At 47.1% G+C, this 13,701-nt stretch overlaps 1 protein-coding gene across 1 annotated transcript in view; it reads right to left on the reverse strand.

The window, feature by feature from the left end:
• The window catches only part of SLC38A1 (solute carrier family 38 member 1), a 38,780-nt gene that overhangs the window by 24,664 nt on the left and 415 nt on the right, over positions 1 to 13,701 (reverse strand). The window contains exons 2-3 of the mRNA NM_001199603.3: positions 5,883 to 6,095; positions 317 to 392 (exon numbers count right to left, since the gene is read on the reverse strand). Coding sequence (NP_001186532.1) covers positions 317 to 392; positions 5,883 to 6,001 — 195 coding nt within the window. The 5' untranslated portion in view covers positions 6,002 to 6,095. The remainder of the gene's footprint in view (positions 1 to 316; positions 393 to 5,882; positions 6,096 to 13,701) is intronic.

Genomic DNA, 13,701 nt, shown 5'->3' on the forward strand with positions numbered 1-13,701 from the left:
ACAGGTTTTGTAAACTCACATCAATAGCATGGGCAATATACAACTCACAGTCTGAACTTTAAAATCCATCTCTTGTCATGCCCATGGGACATCTTAGGTGTGAGAGTGATGCATTATAAGGCCATGGGAAACAGACATGCCTCCTGCCCAGAAAGGGCCAGAGGACTTCCCTTGCCTGAACCAAAATGCTTTTTGGGTTTTTTGGATTTCAGTTACAAATGCCCGTACTCAGCTCTTTTGAAGACCACGTCTAAGGGCTCTCCACACAAGATAGACAGTTCATTTTGACAAAGAGAAAGCCTGCAAAAATACTCACATATTCATCACATTTCTTCTTTTCCAAGTGGCTGTTTGTGAGACTTCTCCTGCTTTCTCGGTCCGAAATAAACTTGCTGAAAGAAGTCAGAGGATTAATTTCCAGCAAAGAGCCATTAGAAAATGCAAACAAGTTAATTCCATGAGCGGCATGTGATCACAAAATTCACAATGTACACAAGCTGTACACAGGAAAAGGTCAAGCCTGTAACTGTTAAAGGAGCCCAATTATGCTTTCCTGATGCCAGCACAGACTGGGTGTCAATAAAGGTACCATTAGATCAGAATAAATGCATAGATAGTGGTATTTTAGGAGACCTAGTAAGGAAAGGGCACGGACAAGCTGCTGAGTGCAAGCCTTCTGCTGCTGCTGTTGGGTTGGTGTGGCTGGAGCCAAGAAGAGGATGAGGTACTGCAGGCAGCAGCATTGCCAGGGTCATCCTGAACCAGGCCATGTGCTCCGTGGGTGTGCTTCAGGTTGGGGCTGCTGTATGGTCACCAAAAAGCCTTTCAAAACTCAGTACCAACTTCACCAAACTGCAAAATCAAAAATGTCCATGCAGAGGAACATGAGCTGAATGACTTTTCTTCCTCTACAGCTTTACCAGCTCTCTATTCTTAATACACACAATCAGCAGAGCAAGATTTGCTTCTTGCCTTTGCGTGTCAGTATCCAACGGATTTACGACACTTCTGATTAGGGTAAGCGGTTAGTTTCTCCCAGACCCGCTCTTCAGCAAACAATTTTACTTCGTGTAAAGCATTCTTTCAGCTATTCATCTTCCGAAGGTTTATGCACAATTAAGTCCCTGGCATCTCTGCTAATTTACAGATGGTTCTCTGGCACTGCCTACAGCAGCCATCGTTTGTAACACATACCTACCCAGCGGCTGTCACCAAGCTTCCTTTTTTCCGTAGGCAGATTACGGTGGCTCTTCTTAAAGCAAGCAGTGAGCTGAACACAAAGACCTGCCCTAATGGCCCCTTCCCACAGCTGGGAACATCTCCTGGCCAAAGATTCACAGTTCTGACTCTGACTGTGCAATTATTGCTGCTTTTGTGGCAACTTTGATTCCTACCATCAGTCTGCTTCGATTTGCTCTGTACATAAACCAACCATAGGCTTCTTTATTTTTTAAACGGTTAACTTCAGAAACTAATTTGCTGCAAAATATAGATACCGAGCCAGTCTCTAAAGCCCTAAAGCAGTTGGAATGTACGGCTGATCCTCCCCCAGTGTTTTAAGGAGTGAAAAGCAATCACGGCTAAGGTGAACCGATCCAAAATTAACTTTCTGAATCTCACCGGGAAGGCATTTCACTCTGATGGAATAAAATCTCAACCCGATCTTCTGTAGATTCAGAGTATATGGTTTTTTGGTTTTTTTTTCCACGTCCGTTTAAAGCTGAGCACAGGCAGCTGAGTGTGAGCGGTCTGACAAAGACATTCCAGCTCCCTCTTGAAACACCCTGCAGGCAATTTGTACAGGCAGGAGTGCACAGAAAAGTTTTGTCTCTTTTGTGTTTCTGAGCGCTGCTGGGAACATCTGTGGGCTTTGCCTTCTTCTGTCAACCATGGAGATCACATGTCATTTCAGATTTAGTCAGAGCAAGGAGAAGTCAGCTAGTTCGCTCCCCCTGCTCCTGCTCAGTCTGTTCAATAATCACAAAAATAACACATCTGTAGATACTATCATTGCCACCACTTGGCATGAAAGATCAATGAAAGTTGTTGTTAAAGAGCTAGTACAGGACAAAGACTACACCCAAAAGTTACTGCTCGAACGTAAAGCAATTTTGGAATTCTTCATTTCAGTACTTTCAACAGAAGTGAGTTTTTATAGAATTGGTACTTTCGGTAGGTAACAAATGCATTATTTCCTTCCAGATGGGCGGTGGAGAAAACATCTGGTTAGATAAACTAATCCGAAATACTTTATCTGGAGTTAGCCATGTTAAAATCCTCTCATCTCCTATGACAAGGTGTGTCCCTCATCCACTCCGCATTTACCATGTTGCTGAGCACACTCTTCTCTGTCTCTGCTGCTCAATGTGTACGGGCAGGCAAAGTCAGACACAGGAATGCGGCGATCGTGACCTTCTGTGAGAGGCACAGCACTGCCCAGCTTGCACAGGGCGCTTCCCGGCCCTGCCTGACAGCTGGGGCTGTGGGATGTCCGTCTGCCTGTCTGCGGCTACACGCACTGGTGCAGGCAATGTGAGTGGCAGGCCTGGACAGGAAGGCTGCCTCGGGTCCATGCGCAGTAGGTGGTACGGATGCACCGTGGGACACCCCACGCTGCTCACAAATGGAATGTGTTGCTGAACTCAAGTTCAAAAAGAAAATAAAAGGAAAATTTTAATCTAATTTCACGATGTTTTTTTTTTACTACAGTACATAAAGGAGAACGTAGACTGGAATACTGTAATTTCTTATTAAAGCATGCCTTGCATCTGCTCTGCTCAACAGATGCACTTAGAAAGTGAGCTAATCATCGTCACAATGGTGTATATCTGAGCTTTATAAACCTGACTTGAATGAAGCAGTATGACTGCTGTGGATCCTCCCAGCCCACAGAAGGATCAGAGCCAGCAACAGGTCCTACAGAAACGCACAGTGAGGCAGCCCATGCCTCCAGTGCCTTGTGGCCCCTGACAAGCATGAAATCCATTTGGGCTGTTCGTTGTCTTCATTTTGAATGCTCTACTCATCATACACAGTCATAACTCGCTCTTGTACGTTTCTGCTTTCCTGGTGTGCTTCCTACATCACAGTCAAGCACAAACAGTTTATGCAAAACTTTTCAGATGCATTTACAGAACATCCTGGTCAAAAGATGATCGGTTCATCCTGGTGATGAAAGAAGCCTCACGGTTGGCTTGGAAAGAATTCTGTAATCCAATTATTTTTCCACCTTGATTTAGTGAAAAGCAGAAACTCAGTCTTATTGATAAAGTGGTTTTAAAAGGACCATACTTAACCACGGTCTTCAAATTTAATTTATTCAAGGACTTAAATGAGAAATATTTGATAAAGGTGATATCCTGGAGCTAACCATTTTGGCTAAGCAGAGTTAAAACCATTTAGCCATCTCAGATACGTTTAAACGTAATTAACTTAAACTGATATTTGACAATGCCTTAAACATTTGTTAGGGAAGGCTCATTTTTGCCAAGATGACAGAACTCTATCCTCAGGCGGTTTCTTAAATGGAGCTGCAGCTTGAGCGATGGCAAAGATTTCCAGGGCAAGCAGGAACAAGAAATGCAGAAGAAAGCTTGCTCTGGCTTACACTATGAAACTCTGACCAGATCAGGGTATAGCTACCCACAGCCTTGTCGACCAAACAAGGAGCGCTCCTAACTTACCCACAGCTGCAGACTAGGACAAGCATCCAGCCAGCAGCTTCCTGAGAGCATCATCACAGGTACAGATCCAAGTCTGCTGAACAGCTTAGCAGATCTGTCCTGCTATCACAGGAAGCAATAGGTCATCTACGCGCTGATTTATGTCATGTTCAGCGATGGCAAAGAGGTATAGCCAGGATAAATCCTTAAAAGATGGCAAATCCATGTCCGTATTTGATGCAAATTCCTTTGTAAGTATTTCAGAAAATATTTAACATTTGCATGCACAGAAAAACCCCTGCTGATAGAGCTCCTCCCAAAAAATATCCCATTCCTGCATATACAAATGCATATTCAGGCCCAGAAAATGCTGGAAATCCAAAGGGATCTACAGAATTCTTTTCTAAGATTGGGAAATATTTGGGGTTTAAATCAGACCTGGAAACAGCTTCTTACTGCTGCATTATCCCCAGAAGACCCTTAAAAATGCTGTTCTACACTCTGCTTGAAAAATTATGCACTGAGAAAAAAAAAAAGGTTCAAAATGAAGTACAGAGTGTGGAATCAAACAAGCTGAAACAACTGAAAAAAAAGTCAGCTGGAAATTACAGATCTAATCTAAAGCTCAAGTGAAATCAACACAAAAAGTCCCACTGATATTGGTGGACTTTGGCATTTCACAAGGCCTTACAGCATGTGTCAGATGGCACGAAATACATATGTCCATACACTCCTTAACCTCATATTATGCAAAGGCTGGGTGTTTTCTAACATAGCTATGGGATTTCCATCAGGGAGTGGAAAACGATGGAATATACTCACGTGCTTGAAGAGCCAGAGCAGGACTTAGAAATTTTGCCTCAGTTCTGACACTTTCCTCACCCAGTTTTTATTCCAACTCAACCCTGCTCAGACGCTGCCACGCTCACAGCACAGCTCCATAAAACACACGGTGAGCACTGCGGGTCACACGCATGCAGCACGCTCCCTGCTCAGCCTCTGTAAGTGCTCAATGAAAGATGATGGGCTAACAGGGCTTTTCCCCTGACAGTTACCAGACAAGAGCTCAGGAGGCACAGCCACCACTCCTCCTCCTGTCAAGGACATAAATCCTCAGCAGGCCCCAGGGAACGCTTCTACCACTGTCAGCTCCTGAGCTCCAAGGAAGCCAGCAACAAAGCCAACAGGTTCACACAGGAACTGTTCTGTTTTGACAAAGTCTGAGGGCTTTTTTTTTTTTTTTTTTTTTTTTTAACAGAAGTGGTTTGCATTTCACCCTGGCACCTTCCTTCAAAGCGGTTGCATCAGAAAATTCCCGATCAACCCTAATCTCCACTGGCACAGCCACACTGTGGTCACACAGCAGCAGGCGCAGCTGGTGGTCACTCCATAGCTTTCCCAGCTGGGCTGGCTGTAGGCCCAGCCCCTGCCCCTGCCCCTGGAGTGCAGCTCTTTGACAGGAAGTTTGGTCAAAAAGCTGCTTCTCGCTTTGCAGCTTGCAGAACCCAGCTGAAGCACGGCGACAGACCCACGCTGCACACAGCAGAGTTCAGCACCTGTGGGCTGCTGATGCCTGGCAGAGGGGCCTGGAAGATGCACCATCATGCAGGACAAGTCTCTTCAGTAAACTACTATACTATAGGAAAAGTGATTGGCCAGTTTTTACTAGAATTGACAAACAGAATTCCCTATCTGGATACAAGTTAGGTGCAGGCCTCTGAGCAGCTCCTCACCCTCTGCGCCCTGGGGAGGAGTGGCTGCTGCCTCTCATCATTCTGCCCAACTGCGAGCAGTGCCAGCTGCAAATCCCCACCAGCCTGGGGACCTGGATTTGGGCAGGCAGGTTTCAGTTGTCATCGAAAGGTCAACAATGCAATTTGTTCCAAATTATTCTATTGGTCTAATTGTATTTATTATTATTGCTTCTTTGCTGTGTGCAAGTAGACGTTTCAGAATGTTGGGCTTTTTGCTACATTATATGTTTGTGCATTTTATTAGACTAATTTGAAAGATTTGAAACGATGAATAAATTGTCACTCTCTTTGCTTTATCTGCTGTTGCAGCCTATGCCCAACAGATGTCACATATGAAATTCAAATTACGTCTTCAAATGGAGCATGACTTGGTAATGAATAATTCAAAACTTATACTGAAAATTAGAATGCTGTTTTTAAACAGTGTGTTTCTTAGCGCAGGCAGTGTCGATGGAAAAATACTCACCTATTTATCTGGCCATTTTCCACCTCTGTGAAATCATTTGAATCATTGCTGATGTTATCATCTTCAGGGATAGTCATATTCTGTAATTCAGTCAGTTCTAATCCGGCTTTGAACGGCATCTTGGGTAAGGAACTGTACGTATCCAAGTGTTTCTTGAAATGTTAGTGTTTGTTTGGGATCTGGTGGGTAAATGGCAGCCACAGTATCAGCAACCTAGGTAAGACAAGAAAAAAAGCCAAGATGTACACACCAACAGTACGTAATGTCACCAGAAGAACACAGTGAAACCTGGATATGACGGACCATCCTCGCCAACCTATCTGGAATCGTTAAAAGCACTTCAGGTCTTAACAGAACTCACGCAGTCCAGTAGTAATATTTCATTCTCCTCAATGAGATCAACTCCACCAGCCTTACAGATGTACCCAGTCCCACAACTGACTGCAGAAGATGGTGCCTGTAGTTACAAACTAGGGAGCAAACCTATCATCTTTGATTCAGAAGAAGAGACTTAAGGACTTACAAATTAAGGAATAAAAATTATTTGCTTGCCCAAGAACCATCAGTTATTCAGTGTTCATCTTCAGTACATTCTCCGTGTTGCCCCTTACTTAAAAATACAAAATACCTCAAGTTCATGCTGCTGCTAAATGGAGGAACAACTGGGGCAGTGTTATCGCAGCGCTCTGTTCTACTGATGTCTGTACTCATGGAATTTGAGTATGTTAAGGGTTTTTTTGGTAAAGAAGAGGTACAGAGGCTGCTCTGTGTATGGCTACACTTACTCCAAGCAAGGACAAAACCAGACAAAAATAAATCCCTAAGAGCACACCCCATAGGAAGAATGAATAACATACATCCTGTGTCAAACAGTTATTACTTATTGACCAGGAGGCCTCTCCGCTGTTACATGTGTTACATAAAGGCACCAAGAAAAGCACCAAAGGCAATTTGGATAGTGCTGCAGCGATGGCACATTCCCTTGTTAGAAATACAAATCAGCTGAAGGCCAACCTTTTCCAGAACCTGACCACTCTCAAACGGAACAACAGTGCCTGCGTGATGCAGAGCCACCCGTACCACAGTCACTTCATTCCCGTTTTGTGAATGGATGTTCTGCTGCATTGCCAAACAATAATTTGCAATTTGTCTTGGGGTACTTGGTGAATGCCCACACACCACATTTATTTGGGGATATGTCCTCAAATTTGCAGAGCCTCCTCAAAGCCACCAAGCTACTCACAGCCAGGGAAGCAGCAGTGCCCTCAGGCCGTGACATGGGCCTGCTCCAAGTAAGTTTACAGGGCTCAATGCTCCTGGCTTACACCACATCCTCCCACACAGAGGAGGGCTTTGCAAACAAGCCCTTTTCCCTTTAAGTTTCTGAGAAAAGTACATTCATCTTTAGTCTTCCGAAATCTTCCTTATGAGCTCTGGCCGTGGCAGAGGCACTGTGCTGGGGGTGGAGCAGGGCCCACCCGGCCTACTGAGCAGCTCATGCCCAGCTATGGAGGTGTGGGGAGCGCACATGGCTGCCAGGGGAGGACTGTGTGCAGGCACCCTGGCCAGGCCCTCCTCAGCTCTCCTGCAGAGCAAGTGCAGAGCATGGGCACCCAGGGCGAATGCCTGTGTTCTACAAGTCCGGTGCAATGCAAAATGGACACCAGCTGCAGACAAACGGCTGCAAACCGGCGAACAAGGGGTGGTTCTGGTGGTGACGTTCTGGAACAGTCTTCCCAGGGGCATAAAGTAGTCTTCTTATTTTGGAAGGAAAGCGTGATCTTTTTATAAAAGGATAAAGCCACAGGAGGCAGTGGCTGTGAGGCGGCAAGGAGCGAGCATGCTGAATCCTGAGGCTTCTTGTGACCATCAGTTCCTAAAATAAACAGCACCTTAATAGAAGTGGTAACGTGTACTGAGATCTGTATCTGGCATTTGAAAGCCACGCAGAGGCTCGTCTAAAATTGAAGCAGCACAACTTTCCCTTTGGGGGCTCTTTTGCATCTTTGTCCCCCAGGAGGATTTTCCCAATCGCCCTGACACTGCTTGTGCTTAATAAATTCTGTGCTGAGTGTGTGCAAAAATAGGGTAGTGGCAGTGTGAGGTAAACAGCATGTTCGACGGTGGGCTTCATGGCTCGCTGGTGTGCAGCTCCTGCTTCCCCTTCCTGCTGCCACGCAGCCGCTGCGCTGTGAGCCGGACCTACAGGAGAGCGTCTGGCTGACTTATCTGCAAGGAATCTCTGGAGTGCAAAAGTGATGACTCCTTTGTTTGTTTGTTTGAACTAAAGCTCCGATTCTACCAAAAAAAGTTTGAATGAAGATGCTGGTGCAATTGACGCCAGCTGACCCACCGGCAACAACTTCAGCAGATTCCAGATTTCAGACAGATGAGTGGCTCCTGCAACAGCATGACAGCATCTTGGAGTCCGCACCGGGTTCCTGTTAGGTTAAGTGGTTTACTAAAACAAAACAGAACCCTGAAACTAAAAACATTGTGGAGTGAAATAATACACTGCACTTCCAAGTATGAGAAAACCTGTCCTCAGTGCCAAAACATGAAGGCAGCAAAGAGGGAACCGCGGGGCTGGGGCCTGAAACTTTGACTGCCACAGCAGGAACTCATTCCCAGGCTTTGGCAAAGGATAACTACCTTGTCCTTAGCACCTCCAACTGTAAAGCTGGGGTGACAATAGTGACAAAAGCACTCAGTGAAGTGCTTGAAGATTCAGAGAGAAGGGGCGATATGTGTGATGCCCAGAAAAAAAAAAAATCCAAGTAAAGCTCAAAAATTTTGTAAAGATAACTTTCCTTTAGATATACGCAGCACAAACCCTCCATCAGAGCTAATCACTCTTGGTTCCCCCCACAGGCCTGTACACAGGTGGTTACATGCAATTCACCCCCAGCTGCCTGTTTATATTGCAGGTGATGGAAGTGACAAATGGCACGCAGCTTCTCAAGAACACCCACAGTCCCTAGGGGTAGAGATCCCAGCTTTACGTCCCTCGTGCTGCATGCTGGCTCTGCAAAAGTACGGGGAAAGGAAGCCAGATGTGTATCTGGTGCTGGTGGCACTGATGCTGTGGGAAGGAAAAAAATAAACGCTTCACCCCACAGGAGTCACTGTGTGTTGATTCTGAGCTGGAAGACGTTTGTATTTTTACTGAAAACCTTTTTGTTCAAACAGTGTGATAAGGTAAATGCGGATAAAAATGCTACGTTGGCAAAAATTCCTAGACTGAGCTTGATTATTTATTGCCTTTTAATGTTAATTAAAAATAATCTGAACAGAGACTGCAGCAATCCCACTGTGCTTGCTATTCTGCCCATCTTTAAACCTCATAAACAGAGAAGTTCCACATCCCTGCAATCAAACCTCTCTCCAGACGCACACAGACTAAAACAGAAAGAAAAAAATTAGAAATTTGCCCTTCCTTCAGACTTTCCCACTCACACGGGCAAATACTTCTTGAAGCATGAATTGCCCCAGGAGAAAACCAGGAAAGGGCTAAAGACACTTCTAAAGGAACCTCAAAAGTCTGTGTCTGGTAGCTGATCCAGGCCTCCGGTGCAGTAGAAAAAGCCTTGCACTGGCCTAGGAGCTTGGCTTTCTCTTTAGACATCCCATGACACGTCTTGCAAATCCCACAACGGATAATTTATTCCCTGCGTGCTCCTTGTAGAATATGGGAAAGATTACAACTGGTCACAGACTTCAGAAGGAGGACTGCAAGATGTCACAAGAAGATAAAACGAGTTTATTTTTCTCAAGGATATGGAGACCTTCACAAGCCATTAAAAGACATTCCAAGAGCCGGACTCTTTTTCTCTGTTGCCTTCCGAAACATCAAAAGAAAAATAAAAAAAGCCCTGCAACTCTTCTCTTCTGGACAGTCAAAAGCTCCACACTGGCAGTAATGGGCTCAAAAATGTTGTATTTGAAAAAATTTGTTAATATAGACAATCTAACTTTATTTCTTCTGGCTCAAGTGCGAATACTTTCTAGGCAGTACCTGGAAGAGGCATAATATAAGGAAAACACCTCTAGAAAAATGCTAGAAGCAGCATATCTAAGGGAAACATCACTCCTGGTGGTAACGATGATGGCATAACTCACAGGTATTTTTTTCATATCCCGTGAAGGATATAATTCAAGAAGTGCCATCTTAGGATGCGAGGCTGCCCAGGAGCTGAGCCAGTACGTGACAGGGCGTGGAGTGGGGCTGGACACCATTATGCCCATCTTGGGGCATGGTTTTCCTCACGTCAACTTGCAAACTCACCGCGTGCTCCATTCACAGCGCATTTCCTGCAGTCTTTGGGATGGCAAATATCCCAGACCCACCAAGCAATTTTAACTACGGAATTCAAGACAATTTACTTAAAAGAAATATGACTCAACTTTTTGCTCAGAAGGAGTTTTGCCAAGAAGTCCCCCTCTTGGTCGGTTAGGAGGCATCAGAATGCTGTGCCTGAGTTTCGCACATGCTGTTTCATTCTTCTCGGGCACAGCCTGAGATACGATACATCTTTGCTTGCACTTTTGAAAGTTCTTTCAAAGAACAGCAACGTGACCAATAAGACTCCACGGGTATAAATAAAGAAACGCCGAGCCTGAAACGCTGCGTATGGACTATTCACTTAAATGATGGAAAGCAGTAATAGGTTTTAGACGGTATCATGTTGAAAAGCCAGGAAGCAAACCTCTCCTTTCTGCTAGAGACACCTGACATCTGGAACATCAAGTCCCCGTTTTACTCCTAACCTACAGGAAGGACAAAATTGAGAGATGAGAGGAGTGCTACCGAGATAACAAAGAGCCTGGAAATAAATTAAAGACTGACTCACATCCAGTGAGCAAACATCTGTGGAGCTGAAAATGTCACTGCCTCCAGCTATCCGGCACTGCCCCTCCACAGCCCAGGGAGCTGGAGGAAGGAAGCAGGCTCATCCCGCTCGATCCCTGCTCGTGGGTGCCAAGGAGAGCCACTGAGGTGCCAGTATGCCTGTGCCACCAGTGGCAGCACTGCCAGGCGTGGGCAACACGGTGGCTATCAGCCCTTGCAGCAGCTGCAGCTGTTGGCTCAGTGGCTGCAAGCCACCAGCTTTCACAACCAGGCTCCTCTCTCACACAGACCCCGTGCAATGAACAGTTACAACATAAGACAGGGGGAGCAACCAACGAGTGAGAGAGAGGACTTGACGAGGAAGGACGGAAAAGGATGTGATGGGAAGGGAGCAATGTGCACACGTGCTCAGCCTTCCTCAGCACTGTGATCTTGTGTTGCAACAGGAAAGTGTTCCCCATCGCACCCCACGCTGCCCTTCCACGCTGCATGAAGGAGGGGGGACAGTCCCAAATTAAGTCCCGACAGGCTGCTCAGTTCATCAAAGGCAGGCAAATCAGAAATCATAAAACACCCGCCTGATTCACCCAGTGATTCATTACTTTAGGCAAAACACTTAAAGATGAGCCATAAAGGAAAATGGTTTTAAGTACATTTCTGTTCCGAGCCCTTCCCAGTCAATTTAGGGAAGGCATTTGGCAGAGGAATATAGTCACATTTTTTCCTAATTATATTTCTCTGTGAAATCCTCTTAACAGGCTGGGTTTTGCTGAAGAGGTCCCAGGACACACCACCACAAATGAACGAACTCTTGTGCTGCACAGCGGCTGTGCTGTGAGCGCTGCAGGATGGGCCACAGCAAGCAATGAGGAGTCCACAGGGCTAAATAGCAGCTTTCATATTCCAATTTGAAATACATTGTGTTCTACAGAAAGACAGTTCTGTGTAGGTTCGTACACAACTCACTTCTTTTTCCCCCAATTTACATGTAATTTCTTTGCTCCCGTTTCCTTTACTTGTAGGAGACTCAGAGTGATATTTAGGTGATAACCTTTCACAAATATTATGAGAGTGAACTGAAAAAGGGCTGTAAAGCACTTCCAAAATGAACAGGCTGCTGTTTTTCCCATGAGCAGCTGCTCAGACTTCTTGGGTTGGATTAAGGTTACAGTAATAATTACGTGCCAGAAAGGAAACTTCATTCAGGCTTGAAACATTTAAATACCCCCACACAACATCTCATTTGCCTTCATCATATGAACTTTTAAAGCAGCAGTAATTGTACTGCTGGGTGTTAAGGCTGCTTCTATAGAGCCGAGCAAATTGGGGAGAAGCCAGCGGGAACGGACAGGGCGCAGGAAGGAGAAGTGTGCCATTTCTGCTTGGTCACCCCTCTGCCCCCTGTAAAGAATGATGAAAATCCACATGAGAAAATCCAGATGAAAGGCAGCATAGAGAGCTGAGGAAGGGAGCCCACCAGCAGAGACCTCCCATCCTCCCCTCCAAGCATTAAACCCCTATGAAAGGCAGGGTCTGGCCACAAGGACATGGGCCCGCCGCGGTCTCCAGCAGGCTGTGCGATGCCCCACAGCCAGGGGACAGGCCAGGGGCAGGCAGCCTCAGCGGACAGGCAGGGGATGCTGCTGCTGCTGCTGCAGCGTGCCTGGGGCAGCGTGCTCTCTGCTCTGCCTTCTCAGGCACGAGAGCCTCCTCAAGGCAAAGTCACACAGGAGTCATACAGTGCGGCAGTGAAGCCGATCCCATTGGAGTCAGTGAATTTCCACCACGCCACAGCAGCAGGCCCTGCTCGCTGGGAGCGCGGCGATGCCCGGATTTTGGACAGGTTGCTACCAGCTGATTTCAGCGCCATGTGGGAACAGCAGTTACTGACACTATGTATATCCTTCAGCAACAGATGGAACTTCTTTTTGGAGGCTTTTTAAACCGAGTTCACGCTTCGGCGGGTAATGAAGTCGCACGGAGCAATGCTCTCTCTTTCTTCCCTTTACTTCTAGACTCAGAACGTATACACGTATTTCCTCCAGAATGCATTCGATCAGCCCAGATGAGCTTTTTATCGTGCTTGCACAGCAATGGCTGCCCTCGTTGTGCAGCATTAAAACCAAGGGCGAAGCAGCACCGAGCGCGGCTGGCAGCAATGGCCCCGCGCACACGGGGACCTGTGGCGGGCACAAAGCCCGCTGCCGAGCAGGGCTTTTATTTCACCTCTTCCACCTCCACACAAACAAAGCACGGCTTTACACGCTGCCCGGCTCCTCTTTCAAGAGGGTGAACGAACGACAGCTACAGGTTGCGGGGCAAACTCGGGGAAACAATGGGGCGCACCCCCATTACCAGCGGGCCGTACCTGTGCACACGCGAGCAGATGGACCCGCACGCACTCGGACGTGCCCCACTTTTGTCCTCGCCTTTGGCTCGTGAGAAGCGAGCAGACCGCCTGTTACACGCTCACGTATATAATACACACACACACGTACGCACATGTGTACACACACACACACACACACACACACACACACACACACACACACGCTCGCGCGCGCGCGCGGCCCGGGCCCACCCCGCATTTTCCGAATGCCGCACGAGTTCCCCACGGCCGCGGCTGTGGGGCAGCTCCGGGCCGCTCCGGAGCCCGGCACGGGGGCTGCGGCACACGGGGCCCCGGCAGCGTTCGCAGCGATCACGTTCTGGGGCTCCTACCCCAGAAAATTATCTTTATTTTATTTTTTTTGTTGTTGTTTCAATTGCCAGCCAAAGAGCGCAGCCGCTCCCCGCCATCGCTTAATTGCCCCTAACCCCTTTTCATATTTTGCTTTTCCTTTTGCCGCGGCTCAGCATCCCGGCCCCCCCCCCCCCCGCCCCCCCCCACTCCCCGCGGGGACGGATGCCGCATGGCCGCCCCCCCGCTCCCCCAGGCCGCCCCAGCACCACGCCGCCGGGCTCCCCGCC

This window comes from Gallus gallus, chromosome 1 (assembly GCF_016699485.2).
Source record: "Gallus gallus isolate bGalGal1 chromosome 1, bGalGal1.mat.broiler.GRCg7b, whole genome shotgun sequence".
In the NCBI taxonomy this organism is placed as follows: Eukaryota; Metazoa; Chordata; class Aves; order Galliformes; family Phasianidae; genus Gallus; species Gallus gallus.